The 22,683-nt window shown below is 40.8% G+C and overlaps 1 protein-coding gene across 1 annotated transcript; it reads left to right on the top strand.

The window, feature by feature from the left end:
- Nucleotides 1–3,033: 3,033 nt before the first annotated feature.
- Nucleotides 3,034–20,949, top strand: ppef1 (protein phosphatase, EF-hand calcium binding domain 1; the record flags this gene model as incomplete). Its single annotated transcript, XM_080431805.1, has 19 exons — nt 3,034–3,182; nt 4,052–4,195; nt 5,181–5,213; nt 6,357–6,484; nt 7,093–7,153; nt 9,672–9,835; nt 10,976–11,090; nt 12,605–12,651; nt 13,112–13,278; nt 13,438–13,474; nt 14,217–14,366; nt 14,833–14,966; nt 15,939–16,155; nt 17,266–17,451; nt 18,053–18,195; nt 18,412–18,518; nt 19,424–19,587; nt 20,184–20,268; nt 20,747–20,949. The coding sequence occupies exons 2-19, from the start codon at nt 4,141–4,143 to the stop codon at nt 20,947–20,949; spliced, it is 2,196 nt and encodes a 731-aa protein (XP_080287931.1). The 5' UTR covers nt 3,034–3,182; nt 4,052–4,140.
- Between the last annotated feature and the right edge of the window lie 1,734 nt (nt 20,950–22,683).

Here is a 22,683-nt window from a genome sequence, read left to right as displayed (position 1 = left end):
TCTATAGAGATCAAAAAGAGGTCAGAACAGCATAACCACCGCATTCTCGTTCTGCTAAAAATGTGCATAAATGCGTTTTTTTTCTTTCTTCTTCCACCAAACTTGATGTATCTATCTAGCCTAGGGTGTTGTTGACATTGGAAAAGGCTTCATTGTTTCATACCCATAAAACTTTCAGGGTAAAAGAACATTTTCAGCCTATATCTTTTTATAATTGGTCTCACTAATGCTTGCTCATAAGATGGCACCGTTTCTGTGTACTTGCTGTGTCTCAGAGTAGGGCTGTGGATAGTTCATAACCCTGCCTACCAGTGACATCATCAGTAGGCAGGTTTGGTGATTTGATGTAAAACCTTAATTTGTAATAATGCAAGAACAATGACTTCTATTACAGCATGCTTAACATTCTGGCAAAAAAGACTGTAGTTTCTGTATTAGCTTGGAAATCCCATTGGCTGTAATTTGGTGGGCAGGTTCCTGAACTGCCCACCAATGAGATGCAGATTTAGTAGAAGATGTGCCATCTTATAATGAGTGAGGACCAATGTATGAAGATCTGGTTGAAAATGGGTTAAGTGCTCCTTTAAATTGATTATACTTTGATTTTGTTTTGGGTTCCAAGTATAAACTCACCCAAAAAGTCCACCTGGAATATCCAGTAAAATGTCTCTCCCTACAGGATGGTTCTGGTACTGCAAGTGCTCCTGGAAGAAGTGGAAGAAGACCAAGAGATGCCAATGTGGTTTAAAGAGGACTCCCAGTCTCTGGCTTCAACTAGTGAGCCTGGAGACATCCCAGCTGTCGAAGACCAACAGGCAGAGAATCATCCCATGGATCCATATGACTGTGACACTGGTACAACAGAGGCTATGAAAAACCAGACCTGCACATGATGAAATCCAAGCTGAAGCTCAACCTTATGTTTTTATATTGATGTCAATTTTAAGTACAGTATCATTAAAGATATATTTTAATAAACAGTATATTGATCAGATCACCAATTTCTTCTCTCAGCTGTAGCTAATTTAGAGGCGCCCACTTGCAGTGCATGGTTCCCAACCTTTTCTGCATCAGTGCCCACTTAGACATCAAGTAGTACCGTCTGTCAGGTGGAAACCTGTCCAAAACTGTTGCGTTTCAGGATTCAAAAGTAGCAGATCTACAAGCTTGTGGATCAGCTACTTTTGATGCTTTAGTGTGACACTGTAGTATGATCATGTAGGGCAATAATTTACGGAAAAACACAAGTTCAAATGTGGAGATAAGAGCTTTCTGCCCGACAGCAGCGATACTTTTAAGCTTCTATTTAACGGTATCATCTCCCCCTCCCCCCAGGTTTTAAAGTAAACCTATATATATTTTTACTTAAAAAATATATATAAATAAAATCATTACATGTTTTGCTGGAGGCCCACAGGTTGGCAGTGGCTGCTCTAGGAGGGTATTATGTTGCTCTTTACAGCAGGTACAGGTACATCATGCAGTGTAAGTAGCCTACAGTAGGCCTACTGCTTGGAAATTAAAAGTACTTGACCTCAAGGGATTAGGAAACCACACATCCTGTGTCGACTGCAGGGGAAAAAGCAATCACTGCAGACTTGATGCGATTAACTGCAACTAATTAGGCAATGGTTGTTTATAAATTCATAGCTTTGTGGGAATATTTTGGAAAATCTTTAGCAACCCGGCAGTGGTTCTAAAACTGGTGTCAAGGGGTCCTTAAGGGGGTTTGGGGTCTGCAGCAAAACAGTTAACCTATTGCATACTTTGGTTATTCAAAAAGAACTGATCTACAAGCTCATAATGCAACGTATTGTGAGCTTGTAGATGGGCTGTTTTCAAAAATCTTTAATTGTGAACAATTTTGAATAATTGTGACATTATTTTAAAACCTTATGGGGGACTTCTGGCTTAAAATATTTTCAGATGGGGTTCCATGGTCAAATATCAATTAGGGTAAAGACACCCAAATTGATATTTGGGTCTTACATGAAAATGTTTGAGAACCACTACAGCAGCCCTGTTTAGATGGTAAACATTAAAGCCCAGTATGATTTTTTTTTTTTTTTTTTTCATCAGCCAAAAGCTACTTGTCAGCCTGACACCCATGGTGGAAAAAGTACTCAGGGTTTTTACTTAGGTAAAAGTAGGTGGAAAGACTGGTGACGCGAGGTTAAGGTAAAAGTAGCAATGCTACAATGTAGAAATACTCTGTTACGAGTAAAAGTATACTGTATTCAATTGTTTACTTAAGTAAAAGTAGTATGTATGTTCTATTTTTTTAAATAGACAAAAAAAAGGTTAATGCAAGTTTTATAGGCGTATTAATCTAAATTAAATATAATGCAAATAAGTAACTAGGTCAAACTAAATGTAGAGCCCCAGACAGTACAAAGCCACAGCAACCCCCATGTTAGAGCTCAGCTTTATTGGCATGGTTGTTTGTGTTGTGCGTCGGTTTGCCGAATGAGAGACTGGGGTTCGAGCCCAGCTCGACTTGAACCTATCCTCGCGTCACCTGACTTTGCACTCTATCGCGAATCACTACTTAAAGATCATCTTATGGTCAAATAATTGTTGTGGAGTAAAAAGCACAATAGGCGTGTATTTGCCGTGAAGTGGAGTAGGCTAGTAGCCTATACTCAAGTGTAAAGCGTAAACAATGGTTATACTCAAAGTGAAAGTTGGTAGCCTACCTCATAATTGTACTTAATTACAGGCTGGCAAATGAGTAAAATGCTACTACTTTCCATCACTGATGACGACACGGACTGCCTGTCGTGTGTCGTGCGCTGTGTTGAGTGTGTTCCCAAAACACACCAGATGATGCGCAGCATCCATCCATCCATCCATCCATCCATCCGCGCTGAGGAAAGCCTGATTCATAGATCCTAACATGGTGTCGCCATCACCGTCACTCACTGACAACCGGCGATCTGCGACGCGCTGTGCGCTTGTAGATCGTCTATTGTCAGTGCGCGTCACCGTCTTACCAGGAGTATAGTGCAGACTGCAGAGTAAAAGCAGAGGGGTTTCTTGTTCCCTGAAGTATTGTGTCATCTGTAATGGCTTGTTATTGTTTTGTGTAGCTGTAGGTTAGAGTCACAGACAGATAGTGTATTTTTCCATAAAGCTCTTTCAATGCAACTAATGTCTGATTTGACGGGATCGTGCGCACACAGGTAAGGCATCATTTCAACTTCCTGAAGTAGGTTACATATTGTCAGAGTAAAGTAAAAGGTAAAAGGCGTGTGTTCAAAATGTTACTTGACTTGAGTAAAAGTACAAAAGTATTGGCATCAAAATATACTTAAAGTACCAAAAGTAAAAGTACTAAAATGTTTGAAAATAGCAGATGTACAAGCTCACAACGTGGCGAGCTTGTAGATCTTGTAATAGCCTATATATAAAATAGGGCTAAAGTGGTTAATGTGTGTTCTATAATATAATGATGATTTATATCTGCAAAGTAACTAGTAACTAAAGTTTTCAAATAATTGTAGTGGAGCAAAAGTACAATATTTGCCTCTGAGATGTAGTGAAGTAGAAGTATTGAAAATTGGAAATACTCCAGTAAAGTCAAAGTACCTCAAAATTGTACTTAAGTACAGTACTTGAGTAAATGTACTTACTTTACACCACTGCATATTGTTAAATGTTGTCCCAATGACAGCATCAGCATCCAATGTGTTCTTTCTGCTAACTAATCATACAGCTGATGTCTCTCCATGCTGCCTTTCTCTTTCAAAAGGAACTATATCCTAATCAGAATCCATATAGGTTTAAATTAGCTGGATAGCCTAACAAAAACCTTAATTTTCTGAAGAATACACATAGGCTACGAAAACGGTCATATAGGTTTAGGTTACTTGACTGTGACTGTCTATATACTCCAGGGTCCTTTTGCATACCTTACAAGGACAGATGCATAGGGATTTAAAATGACCATTGACTGTCTCCATCTGAACAGGCTACAGTCCTATTATGGTGGGAGTCACATCATGTTACAGTATAGCTTTTTATTATTTAGTTATTCTTCTTTTTTTTGCAGATTTTATTGCTGAAATATGTGACACTGGAGAGCTGTGATCCACTGTCACTGGACCCGTATGACCTCTGGACTTTTTGGCTAATGTCACCATGGGCTGTGGCACCTCCATCGCTACAGAGCCACTGGCTCAAAGGAAAGAGACAGGTAACCTAATTGTGTACCAGTTGACACTTCTTCTGACCGCTTCAAGTATTCACCTAAAGTGTAGGGCAGTAGTTTCTCAAAGTGGGGTCCGGGGACCCCCAGGGGTCCTAGAGAGGGGGTTCCAGAGGGTCTCCAGCTAAATTAAAGCATCAAAAACTTTTAACCCTATTTTATACATTAAGTAGTAGCAGATCTACAAGCTCACAACATTTTATTGCTATTTTTGAAAAATCTTTTGAAAAAAATTGACAATAATCTTTTCTTTGGAATCTTCAATATTTTAACAACACAACTGTTATGGGGGTTCCTTTTCAGATGTGGTACTTGACATGAGAATGTTTGAGAACCACTGGTGTAGATTATAACTGAATAATGATGAAACCCTCCTCTATTGTGCTCAGTGTGCAGTCCAATGCATCAGGCATTGATACAGTCATGCCTGAACTGTCATCATAGCTTCGTATTAGACACCTTTCATTGTGGGAGGTGTGAAGAACCAATTGCCATCAAAATAGTTTCAGTATTGGCCATACACTGTGAAATCCTGAGCGATGATGACCCAGGTCCATTTGGTTCCATAAATGACTGAGGATTTGACTGTGTATTTATGCGGTACACATGGTCCAGTGACTAAGCATATCAGTTTTGCATTGTAATGTATACAATGGATGGATTATCATGATTATTTTCTACCGTTCTAATATTTCAGCAGATACCTTATATCTCCTCCAGCACCACATTAGGTGATGTCATCAACATGTTTGACAGATGGTGGTTTCCTTTGTTCTGCATCTCTCTCTCTCTCTCTCTCTCTCTCTCTCTGTTCTGTTTGTATTAATTTATTGTCTCAGGGCCCCTTTCCATGTCCCCTGTGTCTTGTTATCTTTCTCTCTAATCCCCTCTTTCTCACTCTCTCCCACTCTGTTGCGCTTGATTTTATTCAATTATGACTTTCATTTGCTGAACTGTAGTCTTCTTCACACAGATGAAACTGCCAAGGATCCCAGCCCGGCTCTGAGTAAGGTCACCCCTCATCTCTTGACATTTAGTTCTGTGCCACGCATGTGTATGCACAGTAATATCCTCAGTGTTCGTTTAACTCTTGGCAATTATATTTGATACAGCCTGTTTCTGGTGAAAATTGAATTAATTCTGCCTTAAAAGTCTAAAAAACGACACTTCCGGGCAGAGCCGTCTGGGAGAAATGCGGGGCCCTGTGCGAAGTCGCGTGCGATTTTTTTTTTGCGGTTTTGGGCGGATATTTTTGAGTTTTTGGTGGTTATTTGCGGTTATTTCTTTTTATAACTCTTAATAAATGTGATTCTGTTCACTTAAAAAAAAAAAGTGCGGGCCCTGTGCGGCCGCACCGCTCGCACTACCCTTCCTGCGGCCCTGCTTCCGGGTCTGAAATCACTGTCCCTACAGCAGCCGCGTTCATGGGAAATGTCTTTGGGTCGTTTGACTAGTTTCTAGCGTCTATTGTGTTACTTTTTGGGTAAATGTGTACATTTCCACCTTCAGTTGATGCTTCATATCCATATGAGTAAAATCGCCAGGATGATTTGTTTATTTTTCAAACACAGTTCTTATATGAGGCGATCTAAGATTCCCCTATGGGGATTTCAACACAAAAAATAACGCCGCGACCCAGGGGGGATAGGGCCCTCTAGCGGCAGTGACATCAGGACTTCGGTGCTCTATACTTAGTAGTGCTATGGTGGTGTACAAAAATAGCAAAAATAGCCGATCTACAAGATAACAACGCAGTGACGCATTGTGAACTTGTAAATCTTCTATCGTCACTATTATTTTTTTAATTATCGTTCATTAATCGTGATCGAACAAAAGTTCATTATATAGATTTGAAGTCATTTTGCCCAGACTAAATTAATTGGGTCCACTTTCTCATATCAATTATTTTAACAGTTTACTGTGTGTGTGAGTAGGAGTTAGAGTGCAAAACAGAGAGACTTTATTCTTACAAACCATTTCCATTTTGTTTCCATTTGTGCACTCTCTGAGTTAAATTGACACTGAGGATTCTACTGTGTATGTATTCATGTACTGTGCATCGATCGAGAACAAATCCATATCATTTGCATTATTTGGCAACAAATTCATATAAATGGCACTAAAAGGTAAACTTGGGTGTTGTTCTTAGCCATGAAGGCGGCTATTTTAATCCAGAGATGGTACCGGCGCTACATGGCTCGTCTGGAGATGAGACGGCGGTACACCTGGAACATCTTCCAGTCCATCGAGTATGCAGGCGAACAGGACCAACTGCAGGTACAGTACCACAATGTCTCTGTCGGGTGGAAACCTGATTATTATGTCCAAAACTGTTACTTTTCAGGATTCAAATTCAAAAATAGCAAAAGTAGCAGATTGATGAGCTCATGTCAAGCTTGTAGATCTGCTATTTTTTATGCTATTGTGTGACGCTGTAGTATGTATGGTCAAGTAGGGTGTTCATTTACGAAAAGCAATGAGATCTTTCTATTAGAAAGGCATTAGGGCTGGGTGATATGACTTCACATCAATATCACCTTTATTTCAAACTTTTGCTTCGATTACGATTAATGAACGATGTTTTTAAATGTGAGAATAGAAGATTAATTTTTTGTACGACACCTTTGTACAACAAAGTATAATACAGGGTTAAGTGGTTATCGATTAGCTGATATTCAGTATAATATGTAAAAAATAAAAAAAAACTGCTTCTCGATTATTCGATTAACCTACATGAGCCAGATAAAGTCTGCTTCTGTTAACATCCTATAAGGGCACAGAGTCAGACACACTGAAAAACATATAGGCGTGCCAGGCAGCCATGCATAAACCTCACAGTGCACAGAGCCTCTTTAATGGAAGTTTGATTTCTCTTCTCTCCTCAGCTGTCCAGTTTCTTTAGTTTCATGCTGGACAACTTCACTCATCTGAACGGTAATGAACCAGGTGAGCACGCCTCTACTCTCCTCTGTCGATTCACTCAGATCTCCCCGTCCATGAAGGGCCTTGATAATCATGATTAAATCCTGGGTTAAATGTTGACACAGAAATGAAGGTTTTGTAAACAATACAAAAATAAATATAACGTCAAAGACTGGTTTCCACAATGTTCAGCAATTATAGGGATGTGTACTGTACTCACAATATAGCACTGCTTCATGTTACAGTTCATCATGGATCAGTGAGATCAATCGTCACTTAGAGCTGGACAATTAACCCAAAATATATGGTCTCTACCTTTAGAACCAATACCGGCTTAATCTTGCTCATGTAGTTTAATCGAATGATTAAGAAGCAGTTTTCCCCCCGCATAATATATCAACATGTCGACACTACTACAAAATTACAAAAAGATTTTTTTACTAAATTAGTTAGTCTGATTAACAACTCTTTGACTGCCAGAGTATTTTCATAAAGTACTCCCCCATTGCCAGCAATTTTTGTGTTTTTTTTATTTTTATATTTTGAAAATTTTCATGAAAATAATTGATCAGACTGTTTTTTAAAGACGCCGCACAAATCCGCCACCAGAGAGCAGCACATGATAGCTTGATCAGCTCCTGGTGTCACTGTTACCCTTCTTGGGCGATTAGACAGGGAAAACCATGAAAACGGATGTGACGTCCTCCCAGATTGTTTTGATCGTCAAAATTACGTTGTGATACACGACGGCGATGACTGATCGTCACCCAGACCATAGATTATAGAAGAGAAGCTGTCCGTTTGTCCGTCATACCGTGTGAAAAACCGTTTGTTTACCTATTTTGGACGAAATGACCGGGGGAAAATAATCAAAAACCGGAAACGGAACCCAGGACATGAAACCGGATGCAGATATGGGTGAAGTAAGTGGAACTCGAGAATAACATTGAATTTTAAGCAGCATAGCGCGATCAGAGATTAAACAATGAACGCAAATCCAACGCGTCTAACGCGTCAATGGCGTGGGTGGATTAAGTAGTTATTGACGCGTTTTCGAGTCAATGGCGTTTATAGAGTTAACCACTTAAGCCCTGCTTCGCTGTGCGTGCTAAAGGAGCAAAAATAGACTGCAGTTTTCATTGTAATCGAGGCAAAAGTTTGAAATAATCGTGATCTTGATTTGATATCATTGTATCACTCATCACAAGATACTTTAAGGCTCATTGGACATATTTGTCTTTTTGTAAAGATATGTTTGGGTCGACAGAGGTGCAACAGTTAATCAAAAATATTTAAAAAAAATATATAATCAATACTTTGATGAAATAATCAATTAACAGGTGAAAAGTTTCCAAAAATGTCCCAAAACAAAAATAGAGAAAATAGTCACGATGCGACATGTGAGCTTGTAAATCAGCAATTCTTTTGTACGACTTGTGCTTAAGTGGTTAGTCGACTTGCTGATATATAAAAACAACAAATATATTCATCAAAAAAATATATTTTTGATTGATCAAAAAAGTTATCGATAGAATAATCGCAAAGTAAACAATGGATAGTTGCAGCCCTAGGCTAGACAGTAAACGTAATGTTATGTTTCACCAAATGTCCCTCAAAGAGAAACCTTTGGGACCTCTCTCTCTCTCTCTCTCTCTCTCTCTCTCTCTCTCTCTCTCTCTCTCTCTCAATAAGAACACAGCCGCTGCTGTTGCATACACAGAATCGGTGTGCTGTCTTACATTAAAACGTTATTGTTGTATCGTTTTTACAATTATGATTTTATTGTTCGCTAATATGCTTCCATAAAATTAACATTAGATTTGTTCTGTCAGGCTCCTGGATTTTGGTGTTCAAACCCCCAGTGCTTATATTGTTGCTTAGCAACTAGTGTGTGGACAGTGTGCTGGTGTATTGTACTGACACAGCTGTTGCCCACTCCTCTGGACAAGGAGCAACACACTCCATTAACAAACACATCGTTGTTGTCGGGCAGAAACCTCTTATCTCCATATTTTTAACTTTTTGTGTTTTGTCTTTTTTTTCGTAATTAACGCCCTACTTGATCACACTACAGCGTCACACAAAAGTATTAAAAGTAGCAGATCCAGAGCACACACACACACACACACACACACACACACACACACACACACACACACACACACACACACACACACACACACACACACACACACAGAGAGAGAGGTAAACAAGGTCGTGGAAAAATAGGATCGTGGTCACAAGCCTGAAGCCTCTTCATGCCTGCATAAATTAGTCGGCTCAGATGGTCATTAGCATTTAGAAGGACCTGTAATATAACAATGTTGAGGTCACAAAGAGCGAGGTATTGAATCAAATGATTGATTATAAAGCAACGTTGTTATGTTAACTAAAACTAACAAAAATAATGGCATACAAAATTCAATTATAAAAAAGAAAGGTTTGAGAATCACTTGAAAAGAGGATGACGGAAGAGGCCTGTGATGATGATGCTCAGGAACAGGTACAGTGAGACTCGAGCATCACGTGTCCTGTGTTCCAGACTTGATCTCCCAGCTGTTGGATCCAGTGGTTGACCCCTGGCTGGACAGAGAGACATGCTACAACCTCATTCCAGTGCCAGAGTCCTACAGCGGCCCGCGCCTCTCCTTCCCCCTCTCTGTAGCTCACACCAACACACTGCTCAACGCCTTCAAGAACCAACAGGTTACTAGAGTTTTTTCATTTTTCATTCGTTTTTTATTTTATATTTCGTTTTGACTTTTTGTTCTCAATTAGTTTAGTTTAGTTTAGTTTTTAGTTTTTGGAAAGGCTTAGCTTTAGTTTTTAGTTAGTTTTTATGTTTTTTATGAGGAAAAACTGCCACAACTAAAATAGTGGAAGATTTCATATCCACCCTAAATATTTGGCTTAAGGCCTTTGCACACAGGGTGCGATTAGTCAATCAGTTTTTACCGCATGCGAAAAGACGCACGAATCGAACTGGGTTCGATTGAAAAAAAAAACGCATCGCCGCATCGCATCGCTGCACGATAAATTCGGAGCCGGTGTGCATGAGGTCATTGAGAACCATGTGTTCATTTAAAAAATGATATTGTCCGTTTGTTCCGCGCGGAAAATCGCACCCTGTCTGCAAAGGCCTTATAATATTGACAAAGACTAAAACTAAGGACATTTTCTGTTTAATTTTAGTTAGTTTTAGTTTGTTTTGTACAATTTACAGTTTTGTACAATCACAGTACAATATAAGTTATTTTGTAAAGCCTCTTTTTTATTTAAATTTTTTTATATGGAGTCGTGAGCATTCGAAAATGGCAGCATTCTGAATTACATTGCATCATGACACGTTGTCAGAATTATATTCTGCTCATGCAGAGAGACAGCTGTTTCTCTGTAACTGTCCAGTGGTACTGCAGTGCCAAAGAAAGAGCTCATTGAAATCATACATTTAGCTATAATAGTTTGAGTAATACAATTACAGGAAGGTCTAACTTGGACCTCCAAGTTCATTGTCACAGAAACGTTCTGGGATTGCTTCTTGTTTTGGCCACTATGTATTACACTGCAACGGCTAGTATAATACAGCAGATTGCATTAGGTTGCATTGCATAAATACAGAAGGTTGCAAGCTACTTCAATGTGAGTGACTGAAACAGTAGATTTGATAGGAACTCCTCAGTGTGTGTGTGTGTGTGTGTGTGTGTGTGTGTGTGTGTGTGTGTGTGTGTGTGTGTGTGTGTGTGTGTGTGTGTGTGTGTGTGTGTGTGTGTGTGTGTGTGTGTGTGTGTGTGTGTGTGTGTGTGTGTGTGTGTGTGTGTGTGTGTGTGTGCCCGCGAGCGCTTCCAGGCCCTTCATGCCAGGTATGTGATGCAGCTGTTGTACGAGACCAAGAAACTCCTCAGACACATGCCCAACATCACCCACTTGTCTACATCCTACGCCAAGGAGATCACTATATGTGGTTAGTCATCCTTACTTCACTTATCTTGTTCCTTTTAGTGTCTTTTGTAAAGTCCTTGTCATATGATCTTTTGTGGTACCAGGTATCAGGTTTTGACAAGAGGCAGCATACAATGGGCTTCTAAATAAATGAATAGACGGAAAGGTGAGTGGCTGTGACATAATATCCCATTATGAGTCGACTACAGCTGTTTCCATCTGCTTCTGTTTTCTACATTTTCCTCGGGCACTCCTGCCACCTACATACCCTGCATAACTGGTACCCTTCTGATTTGTGACAGAAGGGTACCAGCAAGAGTGAGAGGGAAGACATTGACAGTAAGACAGTAGAGAGACCAGCCATGGTGTACGGCATTGGAAATGGTGGCACTGACGAAAAGACATGAGGCTGAGTTGGAGGTTGCAGAATTGAGGACGCCACGATTCGCTTTAGGAGTGACAAGGATTGATTTGACAGGATCAGAAATGACGACATTAGAGGATCAGCCCGGGTTAGAAGGTTTGGGGATAAAACAAGAGAGGCGAGGTCGAGATGGTGGCATGTGCAGAGGAGAGATGAAGGGTGCATTGGGAAAAGGATGCTGAAGATGGAGCTGCCAGGGAAGAGGAGAAGAGGAAGGCCAAAGAGGAGGTTTATGGATTCAGTGAGAGAGGACATGCAGGTGGCTGGAATGACAGAGGAAGCCGCATAGAACAGAAGCAGATGGAAACAGATGATCCGCTGTGGCGACCCCCATGGGAAATAGCCGAAAGAGGAAGAAGACTCCAGCCACCTGCATGTCCTCACTGCATCCATAAACCTCTTTGGCCTTCCTTTTCTCATCTTCCCAATGTACCCCTAATCCCTCCTCCGCACATGTCAAAAGCACTTTAACCTCACCTCCCTTGCTTTATCCCCAAACCTTCTAACCTGGGCCGATCCTCTACTGTAGTAATTTCTGATCTTGAGTGATCCTCCTGTCTTTTCGTCAGTGCCACCGTTTCCAAGCCGTACAGCATGACTTCTTCTGTCTTATCCATATTACATGTTACAAATCACTCCTGACACTTTGCTCCATCCGTTCCACCCTGCCTGCACTCTCTTCTTCACCTCTCTTCCACACTCCCCATTACATACAATTGACTTTAACGGCAACTCTCAATCATGAGTAGAGGTGCAAAATGGAGATCTTGTTTATTTGCACACTGACTACTTGTCTGACTCCTCTCTCATAGCCTCCAGATTTACATCTCAACATGCTGACGACGACCAATTCAACTAGACAAAAACTATATCCACACACACTTGCACTTACACCCTTTTCTACTAATGTTTGTTTTTCTCTATCATTCATACTGTGTATCTATAGTTGTATTATTTATGTTGCCAAATCATTTGTTTTTATTACTTTGTATTTTTTGTTGTGTGAGGTGAGATTAACTTAACTAAATCTCACCTGCACAACCCAACCCAATATTATGAAGTTGTTACAAATGTGTGGTTTTTAAATGCAAATATATATACTTGGTATCTAGGTGATCTACATGGACGGCTTGACGACTTGCTTCTCATATTTTACAAGGTAAATATACATGTTGGTGCTGCTGAATTTAAATGGCAGTTGTGCTGTATGGCATGTATTTAAATGAGTTCATTAGGGTTATCAAATGTGCATATCATATAACGGATGGTTTGCTGAATTAGGACGACTCCTCCAGATGGCTCCAACTGTAATAAATGAAAGTGTCAGATTTATGTAACATGATGGTGTTTTGTTCTAAGAACAATTGGTGTAACAATATAAAAATACGATTTTTCATGTAAACATGCCGGATTTAGCTAGAAGCTATCATTTCCATCCGTAGTCCCACTAGCCGTATCTAGCTGAACTGTTTCTTTGATGGCCCATTTCCACACTTTGCTTCTGTTCTCCATTGATGTTGCATGAAGGTTCATTGAAGGGTTTGAACCAAAATAGTTGTGGCAATCTAAAGAAATGTGTTTATGTTGTGATAGTGGATGCTGTTGTTTTTGTTCTTTAGAATGGCCTTCCCTCTGCAGACACCTCGTATGTGTTTAACGGGGACTTTGTGGACCGGGGCAAACAGTCCGTGGAGGTGGTCCTCCTGCTCTTTGCATACCTTCTGCTGTACCCTGACCACATGCACCTCAACAGAGGCAACCATGAAGACCACATCATGAACCTCAGGTTTGTCGTTTGTTCTATAGATAGAATGCAACAATCTATGTATTTGTAGACAAACACACAGTACAGTATGTTTAGAGATAGTAGTAATTCATGTCACACTGAACCTAACTCCTGTTATTTTAACTCTGAAAACTTGATGCACTGGTTGTGTTGTTCCAGATATGGATTCACAAAAGAAGTCATGCAGAAGTACAAGGTCAGATATGATTATGTTTGTGTTATGGCCACTGCACCATCATATCATACATTGTCTACTTCACTGTTTCCCAACTTGTGGGCCGGATATATAATAAATAAGAACTTAAAGTATACTATGTTAGTTATTTTGATCCAAGCTGGAACACATTCGAATGATTGATCATTTAAATGAACATGCTCTGAAAATGCACACGACCCACCCATCTGACCACTTGCGGCTGGTGTTAAGTGGTCAGGTGGGTGGGTCACAAACGCTTTCAAGATTTTCAAGTGGGCCCTGACCCAGAAAAGGTTGGGAACCACTGGTCAATTTGTATCACGCAGCCACTGCCACCTTGTGGCCACTACTGTTTCACTGCATTGCTGCCTGGGGGTTGGGAGAGCATGCATTACCTAATTGCGAACGCGGCCGCGCCTCCGACCAAGTGGAGCATACTATGTAACCCTGCTCAGGTTGTGTGTCTGTCTGTGTGTCTGTGTTCATGCTCTCATAATGCTCTGATTACAATGCACAACAGCCTGCTCTGATTACAATGCACAACAGCCTGCAAAACACACACACACACACACACACACACACACACACACACACACAATGTCAATGTTCTCTCCCCATCACGGTGAAATAACACGGATTACAAGTCCGTAAATACACAATATTTTCGAGCTGCGTTCGCTTCCAGCGTTCGCGCGTCTTACTTGTGATTTGAGTGGTAATAATGGTGACATTCTGTCTCCAGACCTTTAGCCGTGAGATTCTTCAGCTGTTTCAAGATGTGTTCAGCCTTCTGCCCATCGCCACGGTGATCGACGGCAAAGTATTGATTGTTCACGGGGGCATATCGGACCAGACCGACCTCAACTTCCTCAACACAATAGAGAGACACAAGGTGAGAGACTTAGATACCTTGACACGTCCACTCCTATTCTAAAGGTGCTTTAAGTATAAGTTCTGATTTGTATCAGGAAAGAATGCAGACCAGACGTAAGTGGTGTAAAAGCAATTTAAGTTTGAACTTTCAACCAGTAAAATCTCGAGTGTTAATTTAACTCTGAGAGTGTAAAAAGTGACATATGTAATACACTAAGAGCTGGACCGGGTCATACATTATAATGTTGTTGTCGGGCAGAAACCTTAAGTGTGTCTGTGGGTTTTATAAGCATTTAACCAATGAAAAGTATTAGCAAGAGCTTGTGACTAAATAATAACTACACTGGATCCATTGGAACACAGGTTATTTTTTTCCCCATTGCTGAAAAGTAATAATTTTGGACATACAAGGTTTCCACCCGACAACTCTGACGAGTGGAAATTTGATTCCACCCTCGTTCTCCTTCTCTGGCTCCGCCCTCAAGGTCAAGTCTGCACTGAGGTTGCCTAGGTATGATGTGGAGGAGCTGGATGTCCGTAGCAGCAGGATGAGAGGGGCAGACAGCCCTCGCCCTGGCAGCTGTCGTAGCCTCAGGATCCAGAGGACCCCCATTCAGAGGTCCGTCGTCATCTCATGGAGTCAAGAATGTTATTACAATGTTTCACTGCTATCTTTTCTACTGCACAGCAAAATTCGGAGTGTTTATATAACTCAGTGAGCGTAATTAACTCTCCGTATTTAGCTGAGTACACAGTTCAGCAACAAAACGTGGCCATTCTCTTGTTAAAAAATGAAACATTTTAGGTCTGCAACTAACGATTATCTTCTTGGTAATTATTCTATAGATTGTTTTCCGATTAATTGAATAAGCGTTAAAATATTTTTTTTGATTTGTTTTATATAAGAAGGAATCAATTAATCACTTAAGCCCTACTATACTGTGTCACACAACGTTGTCCTGCACAAATAGTGAAAATTACCAAAATTACTTGTAGATCTGGCAATGTTTAGAAAATTGTTTGTTTTTAAAGATTTTCGTCCATACATAGAAATGGAAATAGAGCGTCGCAGTTCCCGCCCACTTCCTGTTTTTTTTGGTGCCGGAAGAAAAAACTCAATGCATTTTTCCATTGACATTTCCAAAAATATTTATATCTATTAATTTAAGCCTCGAATCAAGCCATCATGACATGACATAAATCATGACCTTAAACGTTTGATTCTGTGATTTTTTTTTTGTTGAAAACGGCAAAACAAAGGGTATTTATTAAATATAGTATATCATATAATTAAATATAAAATTTAAAAAAATCACAGAAAAAAACGTTTTATGGTCATGATTCATGTCATCTCGTGATGGCTTGATTCGAGGCTTGAATTAATAGATATAAATATTTTTGGAAATGTCAATGGAAAAATGCATTGAGTTTTTTCTTCCGGCACCAAAAAAAACAGGAAGTGGGCGGGAACTGCGACGCTCTATAGGGATCAGTTATTATTAATCAATGATTTATTCATCATTTTATTCTAATCGATTAAATTGATTAGTTGATTAATTGTTGCACCCCTAAAACATTTGATCCCTCGCAGGAAGAGACACTGTGCGCCGCTGAGCCGACAAGAGTCTTCCTCTTCCTCTTCGTCCTCTTCGTCCTCTGTGTGCTCGCCCAGGTCGCCACGCCCCTACCTGCTCCACACTGCGGCTGCCGCTGCTGACGTCCTCCAAGTGCCCTTCCTGGACTCCCTGTCCGCTGTCCCTCCGCCCTCCCCACCCCCACCACCCCAACACCAGCAGGAGTGGAAACAGGTCAAACTGCTGAAATAGAGCCTATAAGGAGTGGAGGGGTGGGGCCTGGATCAAGTCATTAGTCATTATTATGGTGGCCACCTGGTGTAAAATACATTATTTATCCAAAATGTCATGTCTTTAATGCCCTAACTCAGCGATTCACAACCTGTGGGCCAGCAGGGGCCGTTATGCCTGATTTATATACTTTGAGCTGCAAGCACACGAAAATAGCCCAATAGCCCTACAAAAATATCCCGGCACGCTCTTAACACATCGACCGCCAGAGGTTAATCTCATAATGTACTCACCAGTGCCAAGGTGTTTTTGTTGTTTTTTTGTTTTTTTCATGTCGCCATAGATCTTGTTAAAATCCTTAAGATTGAGCTCTACACGGTCTGTTTACATCCGCGAGATCTCCCTGTATCTCCCAGTGAAGATCGCGTGTCAAACGGGGTATCCATGTTGTAGTTAGAGCGGATTACGTTAAACAGTGAAATGCGAGGAGAAAAAACTACAGGAAGAGAATTGAGTTTCAGTTTCGTCTGTAGAATGGGAGCGGGCGTGATCGTCAACTGGATCCCAAATAATTCTATTTCCGGTCATCAAACCGGAAACGGAAGTGGATCAAAAAAATTCCGAAAGTGCACCCGGACCGCGCATGCGCGAAAAGACCGCAGCCCGTAGGGCTACGGTCTCGGCGCTTAACAGTTGGATTTAACGGACCGTAGGACTACGTTCTTGGCGGTTAATGTGTTAACGCCTTGCGTGTAAACCAGGTGCAGGGCTGTATTAGCCAGTGGGCCGCCGGGGGGCCGTGGCCCAGGGGCCCTTAATTGGCTCTCAGGGGCCCTTCGGGTGAACTGGGCCGCGCGGCCATCGACAATATACTAAAATGAAATGTATAGGTTAATCAAATATCAAATGTGTGGGCCCCTCCTCCTCTGTATTTACAGCAGTGATTCTCGCTGGGTTTGAGACCCTGACAAGGGTTTCTGAGGCATAAAAAAAAAAAATTCCCTTATTTTTTAGGGGGGGCCCTTAAAAAACTGGCAACCCAGGGGCCCGTGCGGGGGTTAATCCGTCCCTGACCAGGTGTGATCCGTTCCTCTCTGTCTCCTCCTATAGCAGATAGTGGATGTGTTGTGGAGCGACCCCAAGCCCCAGGAGGGGTGCAGCCCCAACACCTTCAGAGGGGGAGGCTGTTACTTTGGCCCCGACGTCACCCAGAAACTGCTGCTCAGCCACCACCTGCAGCTGCTCATCCGCTCACATGAGTGCAAGCAGGAGGGCTATGAGCTCTGTCATAATGGACAGGTGGGCCATATGTATGACTTCAAATCAATATCGTGATTATTTCAAACTTTGCCTCAATTTACGATTAATGAAAGATTCTTTTTTTTTAAATAGCGTAAATAGCTGATCTACAAGCTAGCAACGTGTCCCAATGCGACGTGTTGTTAGCTTGTAGATCGGCTATCTTTGCTATTTTTGTACGCCACCATTGCACAACAAAGATTAATACAGGGTTAAGCGGTTAATCAGACTAATCAATTTAGTAGATTTTAAAAGTAGCATAGTATTATGTCTCTTCAATGATAACATTATTTTTTTAATTATCAATATTTAGCCGGGACGGCTGTTAATTGATCCCTTTAACTTCAAAGGGATTGTGCACTGACTTGATTGATTGGGCCATAAAAGTGTCAAACTTGTTGGTTTTAAGTGTGTGTGTGTGTGTGTGTGTGTGTGTGTGTGTGTGTGTGTGTGTGTGTGTGTGTGTGTGTGTGTGTGTGTGTGTGTGTGTGTGTGTGTGTGTGTGTGTGTGTGTGTGTGTGTGTGTGTGTGTGTGTGTGTGTGTGTGTGTGTGTGTGTGTGTGTGTGTGTGTGTGTGCGTCCGTGCGTGTGTGTCTTAAAGGTAATCACCATCTTCTCGGCCTCTAACTATTATGAGGAAGGCAGTAACCGTGGTGCCTACATCAAACTGGGCAGAGAGCTTGTTCCTCGCTTCTATCAGTACCAAGTGAGCCGCTCCACCCGCAAGCTCACTCTCACACAGAGGTAAGTCATCTGCTGATGTGTGTTGCAGCAGGCTTTGTTTATGTAGTTTATTTTATTAACTGAGCTATGTTGCTCTAATCATTGGATACTGTGTGTGTGTGTGTGTGTGTGTGTGTGTGTGTGTGTGTGTGTGTGTGTGTGTGTGTGTGTGTGTGTGTGTGTGTGTGTGTGTGTGTGTGTGTGTGTGTGTGTGTGTGTGTGTTTGTGTGTGTCTAGTGTAAGAGCAGCGGAGTGTTCTGCTCTCAGGGCTCTGAAAGAGAAGTTCTTTGCCCATCGCTCTGAGCTGATATCTGGCTTCCTGCAGTATGATAATGGTCACACTGGTAAGGTATACCCACTACAATGTCAACATTAACTCTGAGACCCTTTCGGGTCTTTGACACAGGGCATGTATAGGCAACAAGCGCCCTTGATCAGTGGTTCTCAAACTTATTCAAGTGAAGGACCACCAAATTGATATGTATTTGGCCACGGACCCCCATCTGAAAATGTTGTGTGCCAGTTACCACCAGATGAGAAGATTTATGTAAAAAAAAAAGAAGAATCAATATCATTAAAAATGTTCCAAACATTCTGGATTTCTTTTTCCAAAAATAGCAGATGTAGCCTACCATCTCACAGTGCGTCACTTTGTGCCAGCTGAGGTGGCACCCTGGCCGGTTGCGTCCCGCAGCACTTTGTGCCACGCTGTGAGTTTGTAGATCTGCTGTTTTTGAATAGCCAACATATAAATGGATAAAGTGTTTAAAATGATTGTGGTGCTTTATTAACTACTTTTGCTGGGGACCCCCTGGAACCCTTACTTGTTCTCTGGTGTGGCGGTGAGCGCAGCGCATCTCCACTGTCTGACACCTCCAGCCACCAATAGCTAGAGAGAATGGGCGGAACTGAACGGACCAACTTTGTGAATGCACACATACTGTACACACAAAATGAGTGTGTGACCGAATCACGATCGGGTTGTCTGTGATTTAAATAGGATAAATGAAAATGTTGAATGGTGAAACATTCTTTTTTGATTAGGGCTACCATGTTATTGATATATGATTCAAATAAAAAAATAGCAAAAATAGCAGATCTACAGCTCAAAACGCGCCAAAAACACGTTCCGAGCTTGCAGATCTGCTATTTTTGATACTTTAGTGTGATGCTCTAGTATGATCAAGTAGGGCATGAATTTAAGAAAAATATAAGATATGCATACTGTATGTGTTACATGTGTGTTCAGGATGTGTGTCGGTCAGTGAATGGGCTGAAGTGCTGGAGTCCGTGCTGAGATTGGACCTGCCATGGTGCACACTTCGCCCACACTTGGCACGTCTGACAGCAGATGGCAGTGTGGAGTACCAGTCCTGCTTTGAGGACATGAACCCAGGCCACCCACTGCCACAGGTCTATCAGCTTCTCTGTTGGGTCTATAACAGCTATTATGAAGCACAGTATGGTGTAGACTAGTGACAAGTGGTGGATACTAAGTACATTTACTCATTACTCAAGTACAATTCTGAGGTACTTTTACTTGAGTTGAGTATTTCAATGCCCTGATACTTTATTCTTTTACTCCACTGCATCTAAGAGGCAAATGTTGTAGTTTTTCTATTGCACTACATTTATTTGACAGCTTTAGTTACTAGTTACTTTGCAGATTTGTATTATTAACAATCAACAATCTTCCAATTTTGTTTTTAAAATAGCCGATCTACAAGTTCACAATGCGACATGTAGTGAGCTTGTAAATAGTCTATTTTCGAAAAGCCTGCTTAATGTGCTTAAGTGCTTAATGATCAATATTTATCGTTCAATAACATGACATATTGTATATCATTCTGAAATGGACATTCTGCATGATGTGTACTTTTACTTTTGCTACTTAAAGTATATTCTGATGCTAATGCTTTTTTACCTTGACTTAAGCAAGATTTAGAATGCAGGACTCTGGTACTTCTTGCAGCACTGCTAGTGACTGACATGTGACGTTGTTCCTGTAGGTTACTCCCCACCTGGCTGAAACCCTGTTCAGATACAGGACCAACCTGGAGATCATATTCAACATTATAGACAAGGACCAATCAGGTAAAGACATATGTGTTTTAAACAGGAAATTGTGTCAGTGCCTTGAAATGTATTCCTCTAAAATGATACAGTGTCTGTGTGTGTTTTAAATGCATATTGTGCGCATTATGCGATAGGGCTGCATCTATTGATACATTTCTTAGTGATTATTCTATCGATAACATTTTTGATTAATCGACTAACCGATAAGCGTGTTTTTATGTTTATGTTTGTAATTTTTTTATGTATCAACAAATTAATCACATAAGCGCTATTTTAAACTTTGTTGCACAATGGTGTCATGCAATAGTAGTTTGTAGATCTGTTCTTTTTTATTTGCGCTTGTTTTTTGGACACTTTTCACCATAATGACTTACCCAAAATGGGGATAACTTTCGAGTATTTTATTACATTATCGATATGAAAACAATAAAAAACAATTAAATCAATTAGTTTAATTAGTTGTTGCGACATTCTAATATGCAATGTTCACATTCAGGCCTGATCTCCATTGAGGAGTTCCGTAACACGTGGCGTCTGTTCAGCACACACCTGGGTGTGGACCTGGATGAGGGGTCCATAGACGACCTGGCGCGCAGCATCGACTTCAACAAGGACGGGAGTATAGACTTCACTGAGTTCCTCCAGGCCTTCCGGGTGGTACACCAACAACAAGGATCAGCAAGGAGGCGGAGTGACTGAGGCAGAGAAGAATACAGTACAGTCAAGCAAGAGAAACTGAACTGAGCTACACCTGGGAAGTCTCTTGATCAATACAGGACAAAACAAATGCAGAGACAAGAAACACATTCTATCTATATGGATGACAATACTCACTGTTCCCAGGTTCACCACCTGAAAATCGCAGCAAACCTTGAGCAGTGGGGGGAAATGTATAAATATATACCTAAAAGAGGTTTAACAAACCAATGTTTTGGTACTGCTACCAAAAGTAAACAGATTATCCACAGTATAGTCAGTGAATCACAGTCCAGATGCCTTTATGTGAGCTTCCAAGGATGGATGACTAGAGCCTGTAGCATATTAGGTGCTATAGACCAGCCATTCCCAACCTGTGGACCGGGAGGATATTGTACAGTAAGTGGGCCCCCAAATAATTGACAAAACACTTAAGATTTGATTGATAATATAACATTAAAGGTAGGGTAAGTGATATTTTTTGGTTAAAACAAAAAGTATTTTGTTAAAAGGTTAAAATACTATATTCTGATAGTAATCATTGCTATAGAGTGTTTTTTAAGTAACAGATGTCTCCCTGTCTCTCCAGCTCTTTAATAAACAGAAAATACATTTTTCGGTAGGTGTCAAAATCTCAGCCAATCAGGAGAAAGTACCCATTTTTAAGCTTAATTTGTATAGTGTTCCAGTTCCAATTTTGTCTGCTCATTTCTTAGTGTCATCACTTCCAATTTCACTTGTTTAATCTGTATCCTGATTGAGTTCTCTGTCCTGGTTGGATAAAATTGGAAATGAAACTCAAACTGAAACGAAAATGCATTTTCTGTTTAATAAAGAGGTGGAGAGACAAGGAGACTCCTAATACTGAACAAACACTCTATAGCAATGAGTACTATCAGAATATAGAGCTATTTAACAATTATTTTAACCAACGCAAATCACTTACCCTACCTTTAATATAAAAAAGTCAAACAAAAAAGTTGTGCTTTTTGTTAGTTCTGTTGATCCAAGCCAGAACACAAGTGATTGATTGATGATTAAAATAAATAAAATACATTAAAATGCTCTGAAAATTCGGCTGCGCTGTTAAGTGGTCAGGTGTGTGGGCCACGAACGCTTTTGAGACTTTCAAGTGGGCCCTAATCTAGAAGAGGTTGAGAACCTCTGCTATAGACACACACATGTCTGACACACACACTGAATGCTTATCTTTTTCATGAGAGAGTCATGCTAATGTGAACGCTGGCCTGTTTTCCAACTGCTGTTACCTATACACAAAGACAATAAAGCTGCCTTTATTAAATACATATTCTCACATTGTGAAAATGATTGTCCATTTGCGTACACACACACACACACACACACACACGTGTGTCTGGGTGTGCACATTCACTTAAGTGTTTTACCCACTATGATTACAAAACAATGTGGGAGAGCAGTTAAACAGGCCTGGACATCCTGTCAGACAGAGCAAATTGTGGGGTCAGAATCTACCCAAGAGCAACACGCACACGCACACACACACACGCACACACACACACACACACACACACACCATGAACATATATATACACATAAGTACTAGCTGTCAGAGGCTACAAAAACGACACGCTGAGAGATCAAGACAAGGAGCCGTACAGAGTAACAATCAACTTTAATGGTGCATTCATATGTTTGGGTTCCTGCAAAGTCTGCCTCTATTGGACAGGCTGTTTATATGGTAAATCAATTACTACA

The sequence above is a fragment of the Gymnoscopelus braueri genome (genome assembly GCF_963280865.1).
Source record: "Gymnoscopelus braueri genome assembly, chromosome: 1".
NCBI lineage: Eukaryota > Metazoa > Chordata > Actinopteri > Myctophiformes > Myctophidae > Gymnoscopelus > Gymnoscopelus braueri.
Note: the sequence above shows the minus strand (reverse complement) of the source record. Positions and strands in the feature narration are given on the sequence as shown.